This window comes from Chiloscyllium plagiosum, chromosome 1, assembly GCF_004010195.1.
Source record: "Chiloscyllium plagiosum isolate BGI_BamShark_2017 chromosome 1, ASM401019v2, whole genome shotgun sequence".
NCBI lineage: Eukaryota > Metazoa > Chordata > Chondrichthyes > Orectolobiformes > Hemiscylliidae > Chiloscyllium > Chiloscyllium plagiosum.
The window spans coordinates 100,269,579-100,289,000 of NC_057710.1; the positions used below are offsets into that span (position 1 = coordinate 100,269,579).

Sequence of the window (19,422 nt, forward strand, 5' to 3'; positions counted from 1 at the left end):
AGGCGACTGACTGTGTGGAGTTTGCACATTCCCCCCCGTGTCTGCGTGGGTTTCCTCCGGGTGCTCTGAATTCTTCCCACAGTCCAAATAAAAATGTGCAGGTTAGCTGAATTGGCAATGCTAAATTGCCCGTAGTGTTAGGTGAAGGGGTAAATGTAAGGGACTGGGTTGTGCTTCGGTGGGTTGGTGTGGACTTGTTGGGCCGAAGGGCCTGTTTCCATGCTGTAAGTAATCTAGACTGCATGCTCCAACGGCTTTTTCTTATACAGTAGTGAAAAGGTAGCTCTGTACCACTCAGGTTTCAGATAGTGTTCCTCGGGTACAAAGAAGTCATGGTTTACATGAAGCTCCAGAGAGTGTCATTCAGGTTGTCACATTGCATGCATATTATCTTACTTTCCTTTCCCCTTCTGTCCCCCCTCACCCACCAACAGGGTACAGAAATGTTCAAAGATGAATCAGATGAATACACACAGTTTGTCTCAGGTGTTTTCACCCTACTTATTCCAAACAGAAGGTCAAACCAAACAAGAAGTTAATGTCGTAGAGGATCTGATCAATTTGTATGTTCAACTTTTTGGTGTAAGTATATGTTTTTGGGAATAGATTGGTCATGCATTCTTCACACATTGCACTTCTTTAAATCAAGCAATTAATAATTTCTATTGATTTTTCCTAAAACTAAATCATGCATTTACAAAAGATGATATTGGATACATTTCATATGCTGACTACAAAACTATAAATCAGAGAATTTTGCTCTCTTTACTCAGATTTAGTCATGACCTCATCTGACCATTAAAATGTATTTTTAAAATTTTTCATTTTTGGTATAATTTATGTCAACAAAGTAAGTATTCTGTCATATGTGGCCTGCTGGCCTTGCAGAATTGTGTACAAAGAAAAAAATATGAAAGACCACAACTAACAGATAAGAACAGACGATGCATTTACGTTTTATTGATGGAAATTTTCTTCCTTTGAAATTGAGAGTCAGAATATTAAGGATACATTAGCCATATGAATTCTTACTTATTTTTCCCCTAAACTTCACTAAGTTTGCAAGTTCTGTTAAAAGTTTGAAAGAATACCAGTACAACATCAACTTGTTTTTATATAACAGCTCCAATGTAGAAAAAAGGTGACCCCAAGTCAAAGAAGGAAATTTGGGAGAGGTGACCTAACAGCTTGGTCAAACAAGTTGGTTTTGAGAAGCGTCAACAGATGTGAAGAAAGACGGTCATTGGCATTCCCATCATTGGGGCCCTCACTATCAAACTTCTGGGGTTACCCTTGACCAGACACTGAGCTAGATTAGCAAAATAAATACTGTGGCTATATGAGCAGATCAGAGATTGAAAATTCTGCAGCAAGCAACTCACCTCCTGACTCCCTAAAGCCTGTATACCATCTACAAGGCACAAGTGAGGAATATGATGGAGTACTCCCCACTTGCCTGGATAAGTGCAGCTCCGACAACAGTAAAGAATCTAAACTTCATTCAGGACAAAGCAGTCCACTTGACTGGCACCACATCCACTCCGTCCAACACTGATGCTAAGTACAAGCAGTGTGTACTATGTACCAGACACACCAGAATTCACCAAGCCTCTTTAGTCAGCAGCTTCCAAACTCTCATTCACTACCATCTAGAAGGACAAGGGCAGCAGATACATGGGAATACCACGACCTACAAGTTCCCCTCTAAGTCACTCATTATCTTGATATGCAAATGCAGTGCTGTTTCTTCAGTGTTGCTAGGTCAAGATCCAAGAACAACTCCTTTAACAGCATTGTGGCTGAACCTACACCAAATAGACTGTGGATGTTCATGAAGGCAGCTTACCATCAACTTCTCAAGGCATCTATAAATGCTGGCCCAGCCAGTGACACCGAATGAATAAAAACAAAAAAAAAAGAATCAGTCTTAGCTTGCCAGTTGTGAGACAAGTGCTGAAATATTTAATACTAAGGATGCTGAAATGAAAAAAAAACAAAATGCTGAAGATGTTCAGTTCAGGCATCATCTGTCAAGAAATAACCAATTATGGTTTCAGGTTAGTGACTTGTTCTGAAGAACATTTTCCATGCTTCATTGCCCTCTGTTTAAAATAAATGGCTCCTAACATCTTTTAATCCCAGTTGGTGATAACTTAAAGATTAAAAAATAAGTAAATAATTCTGTGGTTGTATAGAGTCTTTTTAAAACTCATGAGGAGTGTCAACTTCAGTTTTGGCACTGAATCTCAAGAAAGAGATATTGACCTTGGAAAAGGTACAGTGCAGATTACTCAGAATTATATGAAGCTTCAAAGGGTTTAATTATGAAGAGAGATTACATTAACTAGGTTTATTTGGATAAGCGTTTAGAGGAATCTGAAGCAATACAGATAAATATAATGGCGAATCAGATCTCTGAGTAAGCTGGATACAGAATAGACTCAAGGAAGTAAATAGTCTACACCTGATCCTATGGAATTTTCTCATTGGTTTAGAGACTCTGGTGGGACCAAGTAGGGGAATCCCAAACATACAAACAGAAGCAATCTACCAGGAGGGGTTCTCCTCATTGTTGCCTCAGAGATCCCCAGGCTGGGCCTGTGATACATCAGGCCCAATCACATGGGACCTCTCTTGCTGGGCTGCACAGTCATTTGCATGGGGTTAGAGGGTGAAGTCCTTACTCCTGTTCGATGGCCCACCAACTCTAATCCCCCCCTGGACTTGCAAATCATACAGGCTGCTCTGCTACCAGTAACGTGCCATGAAAGCTATAAAAGTAACTCCTAATTTGAGTTTCAATTGCATTAACCGAAACAGTAATTGCTGGTAAAACTCTGGTCTGGCAGAATCTGTGGAAAGAAAGCAGAATTAACATCTCAATTCCAATGACATCATCAGAACTGATAGCAATCAGGAACAAGTGGTATTAATGATGAAGACAAAGGAGGAGGGGAATAGTGGAGGAGGGGGATGGCGGGGGAGGGGAATGGTGGGAGAGGGGGATGGTGGAGGAGGGGAATGGTGAGCAGATACTTGGAGATGGACTTTGACCAAGTTAAATATTTGGGGTACACAACAGATATTAGATACCTGAATCTATGGTGATCTGAATAAAGAAGCTGGGCAGATAAAACAATGTTTATTAAAGATATATGTGTCTGTATTTACATTTATGTATTATTGTACGTGCATTGAATATATCAGTTGATTATGGGTGTCTGTGAGCATATATATATATGTGTGTGTGTGTGTGCAACAGGACAAAATACTGAGGTGCTCACCTAAGATAGCATGCCAAGTATCCTCACAAATTGAAACAATTACAACTGAGTTGAACTGATGGTGTAGTGCAAAATACACAGCAGTTACTCACCAAAGTGAATCTGCTAAGGAGAGCCTGAGTCTGGGCTGTGCTTTCATGGCAGTCAAAGGAAATGCTACAAGGACACCAAAGTCTTCACTTCAGAGCTTTGATACAACTGTGTTTCCTGGGTGATGCTGGATCACTGTATCTCGCGTAACCAAGTTAAAAAAATGTATTGGCCTTCTTTGAAAGCAAGTGCATATCAGGGGCAGAGAGAAAATGAAAGGAGATGAAATCCTGAGCCAGCAGCAAACTCAAAACTCAGTTTTCAATGGTATCTATTGGCTGAATCACCGAGACAGGCCTTGCCCTTTGCAGTCACCTAGGTACCTCCTGGAAGCCTACAAAATACCCCAGATGTTGGCTTAAAGAGCACACAAGAAGTGTATAAATAAATATCAAACTCAGTAACTGATATATAAAAAAACAAGCAAAGTTGGAAAAACCGTGAAGAAAATGGTACTTAATGGATTATGACAAGAATTTTCCCATCAATTTTCTCATTCTCACTTATATTTTCTATTTGTTTCTCCTGGAAACCCTTAGTAAGTCAATAATCAGAAGTCCTCTTACACTCCAGATGAACTGCAAAAATCAATTTTTAATTTAGAAAAAATCTGTAAAAACATAAAGAACAGGTAACTGAGAATCAGGGACGAGGAGACTACTGTCAGATTTACTGGGTAAATATAGGATAGCTATTCCCAATTCACATATCCATCATGCACTGAATGGCGTGGTGAATGTTTTTTTGCCACGTACAGCTACTTAACTCCTATTTTCTTTTAATTCTTGATGAGTATTTTTGTGTTTGAAATAGGTTAATGAAGACCAAGTGAAACAGATGGAGATAGAAAACAGCTTCATAACAACGTGGAAGGACACACAGGTTTGGGATTTGCAACATTTAACTCTTTATGTATGTTTGATACATTTGTAATTTTGTCTATCAGTTGTATTTTGTTTAGTGAATTACTCATTTTCATAACTAATATTTAAAGTGATGCAGTTAATTTTATAGATTGTAGTGTGGTGCATTAAATATAAATTTGTATACACAGACGTCTATCTGTATGTATGGCTGATTTGTGATCCACTGCTCATTAATTAGATAATCCAAATTGCTGTGTTACACACAGTACGAGATATGGTTAATGTTTTAGTGCAGTCGTGATTTTCTTGACAGGGTACCTATGGCCAAAAATGAACTGATATCTAGTTTACTGATCCAAAACGAATTGGACCAATGTATCTTAGCATATTCATTCAAGGCTTGCATTTGTAAGCATTCTTTTACACTGCATTTGGAATGACTCTTTCTTATTTCTGTCCTATTGTAAGCCCAGTTCTCAGTTGATGCTTTCCTGTTCGCATTAATATTATTTCTCATGTTAAATCAAACTTGGAGAAAACAGGACTGTAAGCTCTGATCATACAATCTACTCTAGCCGAGCAGGAGTTTTGTGATTTTTAAAAAGTCACTCACCTTCTGCCTCTTCTATGCCTCTCCATTATCTAAAGAGATAGAGACATGTGATAGAATACTCATTAATCACTGTCACCTAGGATAAAACTGTCAACATGATTCACATCCCTACCACGGAACCTGGCATCTTCCCTGGTGACCTCTATGTGTACTAACTATACTTTGCCCACAGCGATTAACCAAGCTTGCTTTGACACCCCAGGGGTTAGACAGCTCTACAGCATCTACCACGGAGAAGAACAACATTAAAAATGTTATGGGAATATCCTAATCTCCTGTCCAGGTTGCACATCACTCAGGCTGGACTTCCTTCATCTTTGCCAGGTCATAATCCCTGGATTTTCCTCTCATGATAATCTCATCACCTCAAAGCCTGCAAAGGTTCCTTACTGCCACTATGGGATAGTAAGGGATGGGTGACAGGGGTTAAAATAATTTATTTTCAAGAACTCTTTGTCAGATGTTCTTGGGGGCGACTGAAAATGCCTACTTGTTGGCAGGCAGGAGACCATTGTCATCAATAACTAGTCCACAAACCTGCTGCAAATCAACCTGTTGTTGACCGGAATTCCACTTGTACACACCCCTTGGCTGTAGCTCATTTGTAACTGACTTCCTCCACTGCCTGAGCAAATAGCTGTGTAAATAACGCTTAAAGTGAGTGTCAGCTAACCTGCTTTAAACCCATGCAGCAATCTTTCAACCATCTTTCACATTTGAAGCAGTCCTGTTGGTATTTCATTCCACAATTAAAATTACTGAAAATGAAGAAGATACCGTATTTAAAGATCATTTATTTTCTGGAGCTCCATTTTCTTTCTCACTAACTCCTTTATTAAATGTTGCAGTTATGTACTATCAGATCTTCTGTATTTGTGTTTTGTTTTGAGGGGGTTGTTTTCATCTTTCGGTGGATAAGATAGTATTAAAAACAAAGATTGCACATCAATAAATTATTTTTGTTAATTTATTATAAATATAGTTCTCATCATCTTTCTCCAAGTTTTCACCAAAATAAGTAGTTAAATTCATATCTGAGGTAAAAATACTGCAATCTGAATAATAATTTTTCAGGAATTGTTATTTCTATAACTAGGAAAAATGTAATTTGCAAATAGCTTCTCGAAAACCTTCCTAAAATTTAAATGCAGACTGCCACCAAGGGGACTGCTTTGTATTCATACATAACAAATAACTTCATTACCTCCCTTTTACAGAAACCTCTCCTGAGTGTCCACTCTGCTTGTTTATTATTAGGAGCAAAAATAAACTCCAGTAAACTTGGTCAGTGATTGACAAAGTTGCAAATACACAAACATTGTGATCCTTACCTTCCGTCTCATCCCTGGACTATTTGATATTTGGGACTGGCATTCTGCTCTCCTTCCTGTGCCAATGTTTGGACACTGCTCCCTGACACTCCTTTTACTGACATTCGAACTGTGCTCTCCCCACCATTTGGCCAACATTCAGACCCAGCCTGAACTGAATAGCTGCTGCTCCAGCCTAGTAAAATTCTGCTGCAAATGACCCCGGACCAGCCAGAGTAACTCCTTAAGGTCTTCCCTCCTCTGTAAAATAAATTGTTTCACATGCAGTTCTAACAGCCGGAAGAGAACCTCAGCTTTTAGCTATAACAAAGAGAGAAATAAGAGCTTCCACATCCAGCTTCAAGACCCCAGCAACTACAGAAAGGTAAAACTAAAACTCCTGGTTCTGTGGGAGCTTGATCCTTCCCATTCATGCTGCTTCAATTGTTCCAACTTTTAAAGAGAAAACCAAGGCCTCACCAGCTGTTTATTTTATTGGCTTTGAACAGACCACAGGAGACCTCTGTCTCAACCTTTCTTCATAAAAAAAGGACAAAATATACCTCTTAAAGCCATAGTATTGTCACAGTTACCCATATCTCAAGAACAAAATTAGTTTGAAAATAAAAAAGTCATTTTGGAAGAATTCATTGCTTGCATTTGCAATTAACTGATTGCTTTGAGATGAAAGGGTTTGCATGTAACTCATTTTTATATGTTACAAATTTTAATCAGTCTGAAAAATGCACATTTTAATAGCTTATAACAAAGCCATTCACAACTTCCCTACTAATTGTTAATTTTTAATGTATTTCATTAGAATAAGAATCTTTTATGATTGTGATGCGTTAGAAAATAATAGTGTTAACCACACTACATTCTGTCAGTATCATTAACATCAACATGATAAAATATCTGTAGTGTGGAATTTTAATACAGTGTTCATTTGCACAATGGACACTTTGTGCACTCAGGAGAAGACCAAAAACTACTGCTTATTGAAATGCTTACATTTCCTGGACAAATTCATTGAATTCTTTCTCTTAGTAATTGCTAGCATTTATAGTCTTACATTGCCATTACAGGGTTATTATTAAATAAGCAACAATACTTGTTGCTGATGTGGAAAAGGGGCCCAATGGCCTTTGTATTCAAAATATTCAAGTTCATGCTGGGAATAAATATATTAGGATGATATTAGCCTTTTACTTTAACCCAAAAGAAAGAGGAAATTGGCAATTGAATCATAGCTCTGGGAGCCTGCTCCCTTCCCTGAGAACTAATTGTATGGTACAGCAGGGGAAATTTATACATTTGTTGATATCAGATTCCCAAAACCACTTCATTACTGTCAGCTCAATATTAATATGCTATGGTTTTCAATAGCCACAACCTTCAACCATACTGCTTGAAATATTGTTTTGTGTATATTGCTTTCTCTAATGGCTTATAGGCTTATCTGGAGTAAGCATACAGTTTTGGCCCCCTTACTTAGGGAGGGATGTGTTTGCATTGGAGACAGTTCAGAGGAGATTCACAAGATTGATTCCAGAGATGAGGGTTTGTCTTATGAAGAGAGATTGAGCAGTTTAAGCCTATACTTTCCACTCCTTAGAAGAACAAGAGATCGAGGTATATAAGATGCTAGTGAGGATTGACAAAGTAAATGTGATGTTCCCCCTTGGAGGACATCCAAAATAAAAGGTCATAGTTTTGGATAAGGATATGAAGATTTAAAACAGAGATGAGAAGAAATCATTTTTCTCAAAAAGGTCACAAATCTGTGGCATTCACAACCGTAGAATACGGTGAATTACAGGACATTGAGTAAATTTAAGGAGGAGACTGATTTTTAATTAGTGATGATTAATTGGGGTTTGGGCAGGAAAATGAATTGAGACCAAGATGAGATCAGCCATGATCATTTTGAATAGTGGAGCCGTCTCGAGGCAATAAATTGCTGACTCCTGCTGTTAGTTCTTAAGTTTATAGTTTCCAGAAAAATACCACATCACTTTACTTTTGCTGAAACAATATTCAAAATAAATGCAACTTTGAAAAAATATTGGTGGTTAAAGATTCTAAAACTATTTTTAAAAAACTGTCAGTAAAAGTATTAGTTGTTGCTGAGAGATAATGAAATGTCTGGAAACTGTTTCCTTTAGGTTGCACAAGCTGGGGATCTGATCATTGAAGTCTACCTGGGGAAAAAGGAACCGGATTGTTGCTGCATAATTAGGGTAGGTGTTTGGTTATAATATGAAATCTTCTATACAGCCGGTAGAATATTATATCTCTTGGTCTCTTGACTTTCAAATGTACCTTTGCTTAATTGGAGTTAATTAATGTAAACTTCAAAGCACAGAATATTCATGCAAACACAGTTGATGCAAAATTGTTTGTGCTGTTTTGATACCAGAAAGAAACCTTCCAAGATGAATGGAGCTTATTAAAGTTAAGGAGATTGTGTATTCATTGCATCAACAGCTGGTTGCTCAAACTTCCTCCATAATTAGGGAGACAGAGAATGGTGACTCAGCCCTGCATCTCACATCATTCCTGCTGACTATAATACCGATAGTATGCAATTCATTGAAACATTTACGTCAAGAAACTTTGCAGTCATGCCAAGTAAATAGCATCAAAAATGTTGCTAATCATTGTTGCATTGTGATCAGTAGAAGAATGTCAGTTAGGAGCAAAGAAATTCTAAATTTATTGCATAAGTAAAGATGTTCTCACATTTTGTAAATTAGTCAAGTTTTCCATTAGAAACTAAAAAAATAAAGAATTCCCAAGGTGAATGTTCTGCTGTCAAAGCTAGTGCCTACCGCCACTCTCTGGTTACCCTTGTCCACCTTGAAATACTGGAGACCATTGATTACCAAAGCTACTTCAGAGGGGTATTCTGAGCAAGCCACCTTGCTGTGGCATTGGACTTATAGATAGACAAGGCATAAAGAGACAGACTTCCTTCAAAAGAAACGTGTATGAACCATGAGCTTTCAATTACACTTCAGATGCTCATGGTCACTCCTCACAATAGTACAATTCTCAGCATTAATGTACTCATTAATAACAGACACGGTGAACACTTTTTGAGATTATAGAACATTTTGTTGGATGTTTGTGGGTTATTGATATCATTCTATTTGTAGTGAGGAACTGTGTACTACTGTTTGCTCATATAAATAATTTGGTCCATTATGATTTACATAGTAGTTACAAATCTGTGCAACCATGGACCTGTCACAGATGTTTCAGAGAATACCCTGTACAATAAGCTATTTTGAAAAAAAACACTGTTGTTGCACAGGCAAGTGCAGCAACCATTTTGTAAAGCTAACAACATGCATGAGATCGCAGAGCAGCAAATGTTTTTTAACTGTGTTGCTTGACAGAGAAATGCTTACCATTTGACTGGGGAACTACTCCAAAAACACCATGAGATTCTTAGCATTGCTACAGGTCAGTAAAGGAAACTGTTTTACACCCTAAACTAAAAGAAAGACAAAAGCGGTGTGCATGTGATTTAAGAGAAAACCAAAGCAAATGAGATCAGATTTGTCTTTTAAATTGAAACTGCTTTGGAAGTTCATGCTGACAACATACTTTGGATATTGCATTTTTAACAGACTTAATAATATTTTTCAGTGTGAGCAGATTTTGATCCTTTTATTCTTTTCATATGCAATTTCACTTGAAATTAAGGCTTTTTCTAACATCATGGATCACAGGTATCTCCGACCATGACAGCAGAAGAATTAACTTGTATCGTTCTGGAAATGAAAAACATTGTCACTGATGAGAAGGTTCTCTGGACAACGTTTGAAGTTATAGAGAATGGAGAACTTGGTAAGACATTAATTAAAATAAATATAGAAAGCTAAGTAACACACAGTTGCATATTAAAACTACTGTGTGGGTGACAAAATTTAATCTTAAAACAAATTGAAAACTAATTATTATTTCCTTATTATTCTCCTTATTATTTCCTCCTCATTGCCTCCCATCCTTTACCTGCATATTTTAGTGAAATGAATAATCTTCATTACTATAAGATGATTACTGGTATTTGCTGGCTGTCACAATTGAGTCAGATTCTGCCTTTGTATGACACCCATATAACATCATTATCAGCATGAATTATTGAATAATATTTAGTTTAGAGTTCCGAGCATATCTTTCTTTCTTGTCCAAGCTAGAGACTCGAGCCATTTGTAATATCAATCATCACTTGTATGAAATATTCACAACATCAGGACATTCCCAAAAAACCTCTGTCAATGAATACTATTTGAAATATAGTAGGTGATGAAAATAGGGGACACATCCAATTTGGTTGTAATCATCTAGTACAGCATTACACAAGGACTGAACACCACTAAGCCATCATCAATTGAGGAAACACTTTGTAAAATTTTGAATGATCATTCATAAAGCATTTCACCTTAACTATAGCATAGCCACCTGTACTTCAAAATTCTCTCTCAGCTGCCACAATAATGCCATAAGGATCCCATTCCTCGGCCAAGGAATCATTGGCCAAATTTTTGATATGGGAAGAGGTCTCCAACTCAATTTATGTTATTTATGTACCTTGGTACCCTGTGGAAGTCCCATGTCTGTACATCTGCAATATGTACACAGAACGTTTAAACTTATGATTGCAGGTTTTACCCTGAACAGATTGCTTCGCGATAGGTCAGTACCATGCAGACATGAGCCATTTGCCTTATAATTGTGGATCACATCAGCTAGCTATACACCAACACCATTCCCCACTGCCCTTCAGGGTATTCTACAGCGTTCATTGGCAGCTTTGACCCAGCTTGAGAGAAGCAACATAATATCCAGATTCATGTCTGCATTGGGAAAAATACTAATCTGCTCCCCTAACAATCAGTATGGCTTTTCCAGTATAGTTGATCCAGCCCTGGTGTCAGAGACTTGGCTCTGGCTGCACTTCCCAGATAACAACCACTTTGAGTATGTATATCTGAATACCAGTTGGGGAGTGAGATGCCCTGAGGAGATTCTGGCATTATCTGCCTATTTCTTCTTGGTTGCTTGTGGTCACCTGTTTCCCCTCGGTCTGCATATTCTGAGGTTGCAGTGTAACCTCATTTATAATAACTTCATTCAAAAGCTTTACACTTCATCAATTTGCCACTGTGATTCAAGTTGTTGAAGCTCCCAAACATATAACTCAAGCTATTGCAGCTGGTGACATAAAGGGCTGTCCATTTCGCATGGAACAGTATGTCAACTCCAAATTCCTGAACTGTCCAGGCATCTCTCTATCTATTAGGTGATACAACTTAGCAGGAAAAAGATAAAGACTTACCAGCTTTAAGGGAAGGCAATGGCCTGGTGGTATTATTACAAGATCATTAACCCAAAGACCTAGGTAATGGCCTGAGGACCTGGGTTCAAATCCTTCCATGGAAGATTGTGGAATTTGAATTTAACAAAAATCTGGAATTAAGAGTCTGGTGGTGAAACTATTGAGTGTCAGAAAATTCCATCTGGTTCATTAATGTTCTTTTGGGAAGGACACTGTCACCCCTATCTGGTCTGGCCTCCATATGACTCCAGACCCAAAGCAATGTGGTTAATTCTAAACTGCTTTCTTAACTGGCCAGCAATGCACACATTCTGTAAATTAATTAACTAAGACTTGCTTTCCCTCTTATGTTGTCAGTTGAATATGAGTGGTTTAATTGAAGTTCTCTACTTAATATTTATTAACAAAATAATTTTTTTTATTGTCCCGCTCCTAAGACTAACTTGCTAACTTTGGAGAAAAGGAAACCGTCATCGCTATACAATTAATCTGTAGCTTCCAGTGATATCTCAGTTTGACCTTTGTTCATTCACTTCAGTGATCCTGACCTGCTTCATACTCCTCTCAGTAGGTTTCACAGTGATCCTGACCTGTGTCAGTGATCCTGACCTGACTGCACCTGGAATACTCCAATGTTACTGGCCTGCTTTGTACTCCTTTTGGTCTGCCTTACAATGATTCTAACCTTCCACAAACTCCTCTTTGCGCTAAGAGGACAGGTAGTATTGTAATACTTCTGATATTAGGATGCTTTGTTTAAGTGATCATTGTATTGAAAGTTATCTGACAACAGAATCTCAACCAATTAGGAGCTGGACTAAAAAAAACACAATCAATTTAGAAATGGTTATATAGTGATCTATTTTGCTGAAAGAAGATAAGTCATATATTTGAGGGACTTTTGTCAGGAATTGTCATGTACGACTGATGGCTAATATTGTAGAGCATCATTAAATTGGTTTACTTTAATCTAAGTATATATTTAGTATGAATCATAGCTTATTTCTGGCTTATAATTTAACTTGTGGGAATAACTATGATATTAATGAACATCGTTGTGCATTATTTGATTTTTTTTTTTACATTTCCTCTTCCACAGAACGAGTACTGCACTACAAAGAGAATGTTCTGGAACAGGTTCTCCAGTGGAGCACACTGCCTGAGCCTGAATCTGCTTACTTGATCATAAAACAGTTTCAAGCTGCAAAAGCCATCAAAAAGTACCTCGGTATGAGTGTCTGTTCTTACTTGTCTTTTATCGAAATCAGGCTATTCCACACAATGGAAGTCTCAATGGATGTCAACCCGTTTTGCTGACAGCATATTGGAATTCCACAGCCAGACAGCTCCCCAATTAAACATGCATTTAATTTGTATCGAGGAAGGTGCTTTTAATGTGTGCCTATTAACAATGCTGCTGTCTATTTCTAACATTGGAGCCACTAGCAAAACTCCATTTAAGCTGCCTTGAGAAGGTGGTGACAGCCCTCCAGCAGTTGAAGTCTGTGTGGTTATGATGATGTGATAATTAAGTAGAGACTACTCGGAATTTGATAACAGTGATGACAAGTGCCAGTAGGTGACTGTGTCAGGATGTGGAATGGCTTGAGCAGGGATGAGAGGTAGTGTCCCATGTTTTTGGTGAAACAGATTATGTGCTTGAAAGTGTCATGAAACTGTAGAGTTTTACAGCATGGGAAAGAGGCCCTTCAGCCTGTTGTGTCCATTCCAGTCATCAAACATTCATTTATTCTAATTCCACCGTCCAGAACTTGGCCATAGTCTATTCTATGGCATTTTAAGTGCTCATCCAAATGCTTCTTAAATGTCTTCAGTGTTCCTTCCTCTGCACAGATTTAGGCATTGAGTTGCCAATATCCACAATCCTCTTTATGATAAAGTTTCTGTTTCAAATCCTGTCTAAATCATCTGTTCCTTACCTTAAAACTGTGCCCCCTGGATGCTGTCCCCTGTACTAGGGGGAAAGGTTTTCTTCCCCTTAGAACTTTGTCTGCCTCAATCGGATACCCCTCAGCTTTCTCTGTTCAGAGTAAAATAAACACAGCTTATCTGGTCATTATTCATAGCTGAATCGCTCCAGGCCAGGCAATATTTGGGTGATTCGTTTCTGCACCTTCTTCAATGCAATTGCATCCTTCCTGTAGTGTGGTGACCAGAACTATGCATTGGCACAATGACTGTGGCCTAACTAATCTTACATACCGGTCCATCATAACCTCCTTGTGCTTGTGTTCAGTGCCTTGACTATCAAAGGCATTTGTCTCAAAAGGTTAACCAACTTATATACCTGTACTACTGCCAAGTCCCTCTGACACTCTGCTCTTTCTCAGACCCTACCATTTAACATGTCCTCCTTTTCATTGTTTATTGTCCCAAAATTCATTACCTCACACTTTTCAGGTTTAAATTCCATTTGCCACTGTTCTGCCCACCTGACCAGCTCATCTATGTCTGCCTGTCTCCTCGCTATTCACTATATCACCAATTTTCATGTCATCTACAAACTTAGTAATCATATGTCCTCCATTCATGTCGGTCATTAATGTAGACAACAAACAACAAGTGAACCCTGCGGTATGTCACTGGACATAAGCTTCCTGTCACATAAACTTCTTTGACCATCTCTCTCTGCTTCCTGCCACAAACCTAATATTGGATTCAAATTGCCGTGGATCTCATGGGCTCTTAGCTATTTAACAAGTCTGCCATGTGAGACTTTATCAAAAGCCTCACAGAAGCCCATGTAGACCACATTGATGTGTACTACCTTCAACAACACCAAGTCACCTCCTTCAAAAATTGATTGAAGTTTGTTAGACATGATCCTTCCTTTAGAAAGCCATGACGACGACTCTTGATTAATCCACACCTCTTCAAGAGCAAATGAAATCTATCTCTCAGAATTTTTTCACATTGTTTCCCTATCTCAGATTTAGACTCACTGGTCTGTATTTTCCTGGATTGTTCCTACTATCCTCCTTGAATAGTAGTATGATATTAGCTGTCCTCAAGCACCACTCCTGTGGCCAGAGAAGATTTGAAAATTATTGTTGGAAACACTGCAGCTTCTGCCCTTGTTTCCCACAGCAGTGTTCAGTACATCTGATCTCAGCCTGGGGGATTTATCAACTTTCAAGCCCACTAAATCTGCTAATGCTACCTCCCTCCCCCAGTTCAAGTATATCGCAAACCCTCTCTCTAGTTTCTAGACCTGTGTTGTCCTTCTCTGTAGTGAATACAGATGGCAATGTACTCCTTAAAACCTCAGCTGTGAATCCTCTGGCTATATATTTGTGCATGCGCACACACATCCCTAATAGGCTGTACGCTTTCCATGGTTATTCCCTGGCTCTTCCTTTACTTACAAAATATAATTGGATTTTTCTTAATGTTATCTGCCATTGTGTTTTCACATTTCCTGTACAACCTTTGACATCCAGGGCTCTCTGGACTTGCTGGTCCTACCTTTCACCTGTATGGGTCCTGCACTCTCACTCTTACTCTTTTTGAGTGTCTCCCACTGGTCTGATGCAGATTTTCCTGCAAGTAGCTGTTCCCAGTCCACTTTAGCCAGTTCCTGTCTTGTCTTATTAAAATCATGATGTGGAGGAGCCAGTGTTGGACTGGGGTGGACAAAATTAAAACTCACACAACACCAGATTATAGTCCAATAGGTTTATTTGAAAGCACTGGCCTTCAGAGCGCTGCTCCTTCATCAGGCAGCTACCAAAAGCTAGTCTTCCATATAAACCTGTTGGACTATAATCTGGTGTTGTGTAATCTTATTAACATCGGCTTTCTCTCAATTCACGACCTTTATTTCTGGTCCATTGTTGTCCTTATTCTTAATTACCTTGAATCTTATTGAGTTATTTATTGTCAGTAGCGTGAAAATGCATCTCCTGAGCCATATCTACCACTAGCTCAGTTTTGTTCCCTAAAAGTAAGTCTAGTACCAACCCTCTTGTAGATTTTCAATGTGCCGGTTTAAAAAGATCTGGCTCCATTTTAAGAATTCTGTCCCCATTAAGGCTTTTACACATTCTCTATTCCAATTAATATTGGGGAAGTTCAAATCACCTCCTTGTATTACCCTATATTTTTAACCATCTCTGATAAATGTCTTTCCATCTTGCCCTGAGTGTTTGGGTGTCTATAGTTCACCCCCAGCACTTGAGGTCCCTTTTTGCTTTTAAGTTCTACACATATCGCCTCACTTGAGGAATTTTCTAAGATATTGTCCCTCTTCATTGCAGTAATTGACTCCTTGATCAATGTTAGAACACCATTTCCTCTTGTAAACCAACTGCCCTAGTTCACCTAGATGATGGTGTGTTTCTGGTTCAGAGTCCAACCCATCTGACTTTTTACAGGTCCCACTACCACCAGAGATAAACTCAGGAATCTCAGCACCTCCTTCCTGTTCCACATCTTCAGCCAGGCATTCATCTTTATTATTCACCAGTTCCTATACTCGCTGGCACTTAATGGTTCTGTGGTTATCAATAAGTTTTATTTTAAATTTCATACTTTTTCATATCACTGTCATGGTGGGATTTGAATCTAGGTCCCCAGACCATTACCTGAGTTTTTGGATTACTAGTCCTATGACAATATCACAACACCATCACCTTCCTCCTGGTGATTTGATACAAGGCAGTCTTTGTGTCCTGGTGATACAAAGAGCAGATTTTGAATCCAGTATTATCTATGTATTAATATGAATGTAGGTGTTTTATCAACAACAAATCAACAGTACCATTGAAGATGTTGGCAACACAACCTTTTTTAATCTTTCTTAAAATCCTTTTTTTTCTCATCAGAAGTATTTTACCAACCAAACTGATAAGTCAGCAGCTTCATAATCATACCTGTCAAACGAAATGTAGAAAAATGGAAAATGTTTGACTCTCAGTAATGCAGATGTACGTCCAAAATACCAAGTTGGGAACATTGCTATCAATAAAATTTAGAGTTGTTTTGCAGCGCTGGGATATCAAAAATTGCATGGTTGTTTCCATCTCCACAACTGAATGCTTCTGTCATGGTGAACAGTATTTTACTCATATTCGTGTCAGTGAATTTGTTTGGAAATCTTAAAAGTGTTTTAATTTAATGGCTGGTAGCTACAGTCTTCAAAATTTAGAGCAGAAAAATGAATAATTAATGTTTATATCCCTTTTGTTCTTTTGAAATTCTTTTTAAATGCATGGTATTTTTATATTAATTATGTATTTTTCATTGGACATCATTCTCCTTGACAGCTGAGTAACAAAACATTTCTACTGCTCTGTAAAAACTAAGCTCTATTAAGATATAAACACCGACAATGTTGGAGGAACTCTGCTGGTCTGGCAATCTGTAAAGAGAAAGAAACAGTGTTAATATTTAAATCTGCTGTAACTCTTCTTCAGAACTGGCCATTCCCCACCAACCATAAGATACTCCTGAATTCAACATCCACAACTTCCATTAGAGGTGCTAAATAAATGTAATAAAATGCCCCAAAGTGCTTCTTTTTTCAGTTGTTTGTGGGAGGTGCGCAACACTGGCAGGGCCACCATTTATTGCCCATCCCTGGTTCCCCTGGAGAAGATGGTCTGAAGAATTTATACAACAAAATATAGCACTGAATTAGATTAGATAACTAAAAAGCTTGATTAGATTGTAAGAAGCAATTTAAAGAAGGGAAGTAAGGAAGGAGAGTATTCCAAAGCTTAGGGTCTGGGTAACTGAAGGCATGTTGAGCAATCTTGGAGTGAGTCGAGTTGTAGAGTCATAGAGATGTACAGCACAGAAACAAACCCTTCGGTCCAACTCGTCCATGCCAACCAGATATCTTAATCTCGTCCTATTTGCCAGCATTTGGCTCATTCCTCTAAACCCTTTGCATTCATATCCCCATCCAAATGCTTTTTAAATGTTGTGTTTGTGCCCATCCCATCACTTTCACTGGCAGCTCAGTTCATATATGCACCACACTCTGCGTGAAAAGGTTGCCCATTAGGTCCCTTTTAAATCTTCCCCCTCTCACATTAAACCCTCTAGTTTTCAACTCCTCTCCCCTGAGGAAAAGACCTTGGCTACTCACCCTTTCCATTTCCCTCATAATGCTCATAATGCTCATGACACCAGAATTGATTGAACCTGGATACCTGGGAAAGTTGTGGCCACAGAATGTACAAAGATAAGGGAAGAACAAAACCATCGAGACACAGGATTGTTCTGGTGCAGAAGGAGCCTAGAAGGAAGTTAAAGAAAGCAATTGGTTCAGGCAGGGCAAGGACAAAATAAACGTTGGCACAGTGCTACAATGGAAGGAAAGGAAGTGGCAAATGCAGCTTAGCTGTTCACCTCAGTGTTTTTAACAAAGGAGTTCATGACCAGTGGCGTCCCACAAGGATCGGTGCTGGGCCCTCTACTTTTTGTCATTTACATAAATGATTTGGATGTGAACATAAGAGGTACAGTTAGTAAGTTTGCAGATGACACCAAAATTGGAGGTGTAGTGGACAGCGAAGAGGGTTACCTCAGATTACAACAGGATCTGGACCAGATGGGCCAATGGGCTGAGAAGTGGCAGATGGAGTTTAATTCAGATAAATGCGAGGTGCTGTATTTTGGGAAAGCAAATCTTAGCAGGACTTATACACTTAATGATAAGATCCTAGGGAGTGTTGCTAAACAAAGAGACCTTGGAGTGCAGGTTCAAAGCTCCTTGAAAGTGGACTCTCGGGTAGATAGGATAGTGAAGAAGGTGTTTGGTGTGCTTTCCTTTATTGGTCAGAGTATTGAGTACAGGAATTGGGAGGTCATGTTGCAGTCACTGTTGGTTAAGCCACTGTTGGAATATTGTGAGTAATTCTGGTCTCCTTCCTATTGGAAAGATGTTGTGAAACTTGAAAGGGTTCAGAAAAGATTTACAAGGATGTTGCCAGGGTTGGAGGATTTGAGCTACAGAGAGAGGCTGAACCGGCTGGGGCTGTTTTCCCTGGAGCGTTGGAGGCTGAGGAGTGACCTTATAGAGGTTTACAAAATTATGAGGGGTATGGATTGGATAAATAGACAAAGTCTTTTCCCTGGGGTCCGGGCAACTTTTTCATGAAGAGGGTGGTATGTGTATGGAATGAGCTGCCAGAGGATATGGTGGAGGCTGGTACAATTGCAACATTTAAGAGGCATTTGGATGGGTATATGAATAGGAAGGGTTTGGAGGGAGCTGGGTTGGGTGCTGGCAGGTGGGACTAGATTGGGTTGAGTTATCTGGTCGGCATGGACAGGTTGGACCGAAGGGTCTGTTTCCATGCTGTATGTCTCTATGACTCTATTTGCTCATATATAGCATTGGTGGTGACGGTGAAACAGATTTGAGAAATAGGGAGTTATATTTGCCTTCCAAGATGTTCCTTGAATAGTGAGCAGCAGTTACAGTCAATGGGAAGGGTGTAGATGTGCTTTACATGATTCTGCCAAAGCTATACAGAGAGGTTAAACAACTTGCCAACCATATCTTTTCAAATGAATATGCGTTAGACTTGAAGGAGTGGAAATCCTTCGAAGGAAATGGAGATGAGTGTAATAGCAGGAGAAATAACTAGGATTAGGAACTGTGCTGTTTTGTTGGGGAGTGGGGCACTTATATTATAAAAGAATTATATAGAGAGCTCAGCTTCCATTCTCATCGATAATCTTATGCAGTGGAAGTGGCCTAATCCAAGCAAAACTGAAAACAATGGGAATCCAAGGAGATGGCACCCTCTGCTGGTTGGATTCATACTTAACACAAAGAAAGAAATCCTGGAAGTCAAACGTCTTAGTGTCAGGACATCACTGCAGAAATTCCTCAGGTAGGCCCAACCATCTCATTAGTATCATCAAGAACTTTCTTTCC

The 19,422-nt window shown here is 38.9% G+C and overlaps 1 protein-coding gene across 7 annotated transcripts in view; it reads left to right on the top strand.

Moving 5' to 3' along the window:
- The window catches only part of arap2 (ArfGAP with RhoGAP domain, ankyrin repeat and PH domain 2), a 304,016-nt gene that overhangs the window by 242,548 nt on the left and 42,046 nt on the right, over positions 1-19,422 (top strand). For 6 of the 7 annotated variants that reach the window (XM_043693425.1, XM_043693434.1, XM_043693389.1 and 3 more), the window contains 5 exons: positions 435-582; positions 4,188-4,256; positions 8,329-8,403; positions 9,901-10,018; positions 12,610-12,738. In XM_043693425.1, the coding sequence (XP_043549360.1) occupies positions 435-582; positions 4,188-4,256; positions 8,329-8,403; positions 9,901-10,018; positions 12,610-12,738 (539 nt within the window). Of the gene's footprint in view, positions 1-434; positions 583-4,187; positions 4,257-8,328; positions 8,404-9,900; positions 10,019-12,078; positions 12,230-12,609; positions 12,739-19,422 lie in introns of those variants that run through there. The other variant, XM_043693442.1, reaches the window with a different exon arrangement.